Source organism: Carassius carassius, chromosome 16 (assembly GCF_963082965.1).
Source record: "Carassius carassius chromosome 16, fCarCar2.1, whole genome shotgun sequence".
Taxonomy (NCBI): Eukaryota; Metazoa; Chordata; class Actinopteri; order Cypriniformes; family Cyprinidae; genus Carassius; species Carassius carassius.
The window spans coordinates 4,278,570-4,286,045 of NC_081770.1; the positions used below are offsets into that span (position 1 = coordinate 4,278,570).

The 7,476-nt window shown below is 32.9% G+C and overlaps 1 protein-coding gene across 1 annotated transcript in view; it reads right to left on the reverse strand.

The window, feature by feature from the left end:
• Nucleotides 1-200: 200 nt before the first annotated feature.
• LOC132159306 (piggyBac transposable element-derived protein 3-like) overlaps nucleotides 201-7,476 on the reverse strand; it is a 14,637-nt gene continuing 7,361 nt past the window's right edge. Inside the window, exon 3 of the mRNA XM_059568827.1 lies at nucleotides 201-248. Within this exon, the coding sequence (XP_059424810.1) occupies nucleotides 201-248 (48 nt within the window). The remainder of the gene's footprint in view (nucleotides 249-7,476) is intronic.

The window sequence follows — 7,476 nt, forward strand, 5'->3', positions numbered from 1 at the left end:
ATTACTGTAATACAAAAATGCTCACTAAAAAATACATATACACACATACTTACTTTTTTTAAATAAAGCAATAATCAGGTTTTTGAACGCGTTTGTCCTGATGTGACCGGTCGCAGCATCAGTGGGTGAGCGACTGCGGTTCAGGAGTATTTCGGTCAAGGTTTGGCTCTGAATCCATGGATCTACAGCAGACAGAGTGACTAATACTGCTCTTCTTCATCCTCCTCCTCCTCCTCCTCCTCCTCTGCCTGCAAGAACACATGTATATATAGAGCAGCAGCACCTGTTTTCATCATGTGGTGTGATATCAGTGAGTAAAACCACACAATCTGTGAGCGGGTATCCAAGGAAATTTGCCTTTTCTGGGACGGGACACTGGAAGAGGCTGACAGAAGAAGAAGGAGACGATTCTCCTGACAAAAAAGTTCAAATGGTCCAATTCAGCAAGTTATTGAACTGATAGAGTCAATTCAGTGAACCAATGAATCAGTGAATTGATTCTGTTTGTCAGTTAGCTGGTTCAGTGAATCAATGAGTCGGTTAACATAACTGATTCAGTTCATCGATTGTGTGAATCATTTCTGGGTTTTAATATTTATTTTAATTCATTATCATCTTTATTAATTACTGGAGTTTAAAAACAAGTTTTATAAATAAACTATACATATAATATTCTTTTTTATTATTTTAAATAAATTATATAATTTTTATGAAGTTTTATACATACAATATATGAATAGTTCTTTAGTAAATATGAAGTTAAAAATGTTTCTATAATTTAAAAATAATATAAAAAGTACAGTTTAAAGAAAACATAAATCATGTTTTCATACAGTAAATGCAAAGGTTAAAATGATTTTTATAAATAAAAATATATAAATAGTATTTTAAATAATCCTATAATTTAAAAACAAAATATTATGCAAAATAAGTTTGAAAATATTTTTTATAAATACTGTATAAATAAAACGTTTATAAATATAAAGTTTACGAATAATATTTATATGAATAAAAACAAATCAAATCAACATAACATAGCTTTAAAATATTTATAAATAAAAATATAAAAAATTGATAAACAGTTTAGCAGTTTTATTTACAATTTTTTATCATATATATATATATATATATATATATATATATATATATATTAATAAATTAACTTTAAAAAATAATATTTTTTCTTTTGACTGTAGTTTACTATTGTCTCTAAGCTTTGTGAATCTTCTTGGTTTGGTTGAAATGATGGTTCTTTGAATGCAAAAAACGGAAAAAGTAATTAAAATTGAGATGCATATCAAATACTGTCTTAAGGCTGAAAAATATGAATATTTTCCAGCTCTATCACACATTCCAATAATGTTCTTTCTTTTAAGTCGCACAATGCACAACACAGATAAATAAACGCAGTGTAACAGTGTGTGCTGGAGAGGCTGAAGGCCTGTGAGCTCCACACCAGCGATATGCGGATGAAACAGTGAAGAGCTAATTGCTATGGAGGGCTGATCAAGCTGTAATGAGGATAATCCACAAAATATTTAGCTGCACACGTTAAGCCCATAACAGCCCTCATGTAGAGTCTGTAGGATGTGATTTCTGTAATGCATGTATTGGCTGGGCATTTGCAGCTGAAGATGAGCTCCAGAGTGCCGCATCTAAGCAGCTTTTCACCTCAAAAACAGGAAGCAACTGCTCAGAAGACCCTTGCTAATGTAGAGCAAAGCACGTAAGAACGTGATAAAAACCTCTAGAAAACACCTTTACTACCATGCAGCAATGTCCAAAATGTATTAAAATATATAAAATACTTATCAAATATTTTTTACATTACAATATTTATATATATTTACAAAAAAATACGAAGTGTTTATTTACATAAAAGATAATTTTATAATTTACAATAAAAAAAATTATTATTGCATGAAAATCTTAAAAAAAAAAAAAAAAAATTAAATCACAAAATAATAATAATAAAGAGAACAATTTAAATAATGGAGAAATTAAACAATACAATAAAAACAATAAAAAAGATACAAGAAGTTAAATAAAATAAAACAATTTGTTAAGATTAAGAGCAAAACAGGAAAAGTTTGATGTTTCATCTAAAGTGTCATTCAGTTTGATGGCTAATGTAGTCGACTTAAACTCTTCATGTACTTTTCTTTCTAAAACTGACATGTACTGTATTGTGAGTGTATACTAAAACTACTCCAAAGCGCTTCATATTTCAAGAGTTGGGCCAAACTTTATGTAAGATCCGCTGTAATTGTTACCAAACGAATCGAAACAGACATGCAAGTCGGATTGGAGCTGCGAAAATAAAAACTGAATGAATTATTGCTACAGTGCTGTCATTTATTCTCTAGTCAAAATAAATCGGAACGGTTCCTGTGATAAATAATGATGACTTTTCTTTGAAAGCAACATTGTGAAATGACAAGCCAAAACAAAAAAGACCCCGGCGTGGAGATGAAAGTCAGCGAAGAGTCTCATCGGCGCTCCGGAGCCGCTTTGATCAGCAGCCCATGAACTCGAAGAGTTTCGACTCAAATCCAGTGCGCGCGACCTGACAGAAGAGCCTCGTCATCACCAGGCTCGAGACACAGAAAAACAACCTTGAGTTCTGCAAAAGTGCCTCTCTAGAGGTTCAGCTTAACCCGTCTGCAACCTCGAAGCAAGCCGTGGGTCATCTTACATCACAGGCCAGAGTCGCTGCATGAAACCACCACAGATTTGGCACAGAATTACAACACGTTTCTGAAAAACTTGAATTATACTGAGAGTATTTAAACAGCGATGTGTCCTCTCAAGCTAAAGGAACTATAAAATGAAGCAGAGAAACGTGTTAGTGCTGTTCTGTCCTGCTCTCATTAGCATTCAAGACTCAACCATATTATATTTATATTTTTCTCTCCAGTTCATATTTTTTTCTGTCTAATTTATTCAATGGATGGATGTTACGCTTGACATATCATGTTAAGTGTGTAAAAGCAATAAATTATGAATGTTGAATGAGAGCAGACCTTGCCAACTTTTGAACCAAGAATCACTCAGACACATTTTTATTTTAATTCAAATTAATGTTTTTCCCCATAAATACACACCAGTAAACATTATGCCAATATCCTATATATATATATATATATATATCTATATATATATATATACATTTATTTATTAATTTTTACGATTGGTTACATATAATACAAAAGTGCATGCATTTGAATAAATAATTAAACTTGCAATTTAAACAAATATTTTTCAATTGGATTTTAGTGTTGGGTTCTCCTTTCTCATGAATCTTCAAATTTTCACTAAAATGTTAGCAAACTACAATCTTTGAAATCAACCACAATGCTTAATAATATGCTTAAAACCTCAGCAAACATTACAAAATGAGCTACAAAACTAACTAAAGACCATTCTAACCATTCTAGCAACCACAAAGTAATGTGCAAAAAAACATTCACAACCATGCAGCAAGTCCACACTTAGCAATACACTAAAACAAAAAATACAAAACATTTCCAAACATGCGTTATAAACATGCTACCTTCGCAACCATTCAACATGCTAAAAGACCCCACCAAAATACTATGTAGCAATGCTTAAACACCGCAATTTGCTAAAAACCATTAAAAAAAATCAATATGTAAAAAAAAAAAATACAAAACACAGCATGTTAAAAATGCTAAAACATGCTAAAGAAAACACCAAAATACCTTTATTGAACATGATAAAATGCTAAAATACCTCCTAAAAACACAAAGAAAATACCTTCACAACTATTTAACATGATAAAATTCTAAAACGTAAAAAAAAACACCAAAAATACATTTGCAACTATTTAAAATCCTAAAAATTATAGTAAAAAAGCAATAACTGTTTTTTTTTTAGTTTTTGGGTGTACTGATTGCTGTTTGTATAACCACAGTTTTATTACAGATATGATGGGTAAACTATGGTTAATGTAGCAAAACCATGGTTAATGTGTGGTGACCATTGTTTCACTATAGTAACTTATAGTTTTTTGTTTGTTTTGTTTTTTGCTTTATTTTACTTTTTTTTAGGTATGTGTTAAAGGTCTGTTCAGCCATTAAGCAAAACCATTATAAATCACTGCAACATGCTAAAAAAAAAACTTTAAAACCAACATGCTAAAACCAATAATGCACTAAAGATCTTTCCAAACATCTTAACCATAAAGCTAAACCATTAAACCATTAAAATTTTAAACCATTAAAACCATTACAAATTACTGTGCAACATACGAAAAAAACACAACCATGCAGCGATGTGCTAAATGCCAATCTGGTCACCTCGACCCCACAGCAAAGTACTAAAAAGTGGCTAATTTATGATAAAAACAAATTGTCAAGTTTCTGGAAAATATTGGAGCACCAATAAACTATTTGGTTTATTAAACACTAGCTCAAAATGGATTATTATCAAAAATAATTTACATAATGGCCTGTTCCTTTCCTCCAGAAGACTTAAAGACTACATTTACAGCTTTAATAAGCTGTTTGGGAGCATTGCAAATGTGTTCTTAGTTGCTAATAAAGAGTCAAATCAGCTCAGAAGATGAAGAATAAGTCTGCAGATCATGTCACATGATAGCAGCCGGCTGAAAGGAGGCCATTGATTGGCGTGTGTTTACCGCCGTATCATTACCGCTAGGTCCAGGCGAAGGATCTGTCATTGGCAGAATTAACTGGAGTGTTTTCCGATTGTGGAGTTTGACTGAGTGACCCACGCAGTCTTAACACAAGGACTTGCTTTCAAGAGCACTATTTCTTTGAACTCTCTCAATCAATTCCAGGAATAAATCGGCAAGGAACGGCACAATGGTAAGATGTCAGTGCCTGCGCTCATCAGAAGAATATAAAAAGAAGAATATAAAAGCCCGTTCAGCAGAGCGAAATACCGAGAATAGCCAGCTTCAGGACAAATTAAACGGAAGAAAGTGTATGTTTGTTCTCAATGTTCTCAGCAGTGACACTACTGTAAAATCACGCTAACTTACCTCAACAACTGGTTTCACGTAATTGTTCGTATGTGAGGCGTGAAAAGTTTTGAGGTTATGTTGTCAAAACCATCATAATGTGCAAATGAGCCAGATAAATACCAGCATAATCCAGTAAAGGATTTTAAACCAATTAAAATTGGTTTCAACTGATTTTTTGCCAGTTGGGAAAACGTTAAGCAATAAAAATATATGTTAACAAAAAGTGTCCAAAATATTTTAATTTGGTTGCATATTAAAACGTTTGTCTAAAAATATTTTACAATTAGTTTGGAAATGTGTTTGGACATTTCTACAATGCTGTAGTGCAGCATAACACTGCATTTTGGTTGCAGTTAGGTTGTCAAAATGATATCAATGCATCAATGAGCTAGCATAGGCTAGCAAACCACCTCAGACTGGTTTTAAATGTTGCCAGCAGGGAAACAAAAATGATTGCACAAAAAAAAATGTGTTCTATTAAAAAAGTCATACTTTCTCAGATTTTTACAACATTCACACAATGTTATATTTTAGTAGCATAATATTAAAATAATTGTTTTAAATCTCAAATGTATTTTTTAATTTGGAGTGGTTTCTAACATTTCTACAACGGTTTGTAAAGCTCATCCAACCACATTCACCTCCTTGCATCTGCCAATCATACAGCTAACATTTCTAAAAACAATGTAAAGGAGATATAGCAGAGAAATGAGCACATTGAATGGAAGGAGTAAGTAGATGAGGAGCATCAAAAAACATTTCAGAAGATTCACCCAAGTGTCTTAACAGTTTTAAGAGCAACTTCTGTTCAGGAGTTAGCGGTCTATTATTAGACTGTAGCACTGCATTGTGGGTAAAGGCAGCTAAGTCACATGTGACAGGTTAATTGACTGTGAGAAGATATTAATAAGTTTTTTTGCCAGCGTTCAGGTGGAGGCGTCTCGAGGTGTGATTATGAATGGAGAGACAGAGTGAGAGTCGTGCCAATAATAACCTGAAGATAATCCAGGGTCAGAAAGCCAATACTCGCCCGGGCGTAGCGCACACGAGTCACCCAAAAGCGCGGAGCTAAGACATGCACTAATTTATTATATGTCAAAGAGCCAAAGCTTAAAGAGGAGGAATATTAGAAGCAGACGCAAAATGATGAGGAGGTCAACGGAGGAGCCTAGAAAGAGAGTGCAAGCCAAAATATGAAACGAAATGCTAATATAAAAGTTTGCTGAATATGTATAGTTAAGTACGGATTAGCATACTAACATACTACTCTTATGATTTCTGCCATATACAGATAGGGCAGAAATGTCTTTGCTAAATCAAAAGACTAACTTCTCATTTGCCTTATAAATTAGCATATACACAAACACATGTTACGTATTTAAAAAGTTATTGGTTGTATGTTTCTGTATGCTAACAGACAAAATTTCTAAAAGAAAGAGTTTTGTATAACTTGTGTACTTGCAAACTAGCCATGTCACATGTTAGCTCATGTTTCTGTATGCTAACAGTTTCGAAAAGAAAGACTTGTTCTCGTTATCGTACATTATAGTGTTTTTACACCCCAAAATATAATTCAGAAACTTGCTACTTTAGACATTAGCCTATGTTTCTGTATGCTAATTGACAGTAATTTTAAAGAAAACAAGTAAACAAGCAACCCAGACGGCAATATTTCTAAAGGAAACTGACTTGGAAACTAATGAACTAGCTATTTTAACAGTTACCCTGTGTTTCTGTGTGCTAACAAAAGTATATGTAAAAGAAATTTACATGTAAACTAGCTATTTTAACAATTAGCCTATATTTATGTATACTAATGTATACATCAGTAATTCTAAAGAATATATCTAAACAAGCAAACAAGCCACTTTTTAACCGTTAGCTTGTGTTTCTGTATACTAAGCGGCAGTATTTATACTGACTTATAAACTGTCTAACTAGCCATTTTAACAATTACCCTGTGTTTTTGTATGCTAACAGCAATATTTCTGAGGGAAACTGATGTGTAAACTGGCAAACTAGCCATTTTAATGATTACCGTGTTCTGTACGCTAACGGCAATATTTCTGAAGTAAACTGACTTGTAAACTGGCAAACTAGCCTTTTTAACGATTACCGTGTTTCTGTACGCTAACGGCAATATTTCTGAAGGAAACTGACATGTAAACTGGCAAACTAGCCATTTTAATGATTATCGTGTTCCTGTACGCTAACGGCAATATTTCTGAAGGAAACTGACATGTAAACTGGCAAACTAGCCATTTTAATGATTACCGTGTTTCTGTACGCTAACGGCAATATTTTTGAAGGAAACTGATGTGTAAACTGGCAAACTAGCCATTTTAACGATTACCGTGTTTCTGTACGCTAACGGCAATATTTCTGAAGGAAACTGACATGTAAACTGGCAAACTAGCCATTTTAATGATTACCGTGTTTCTGTATGCTAACTGCAATATTTCTAAAGG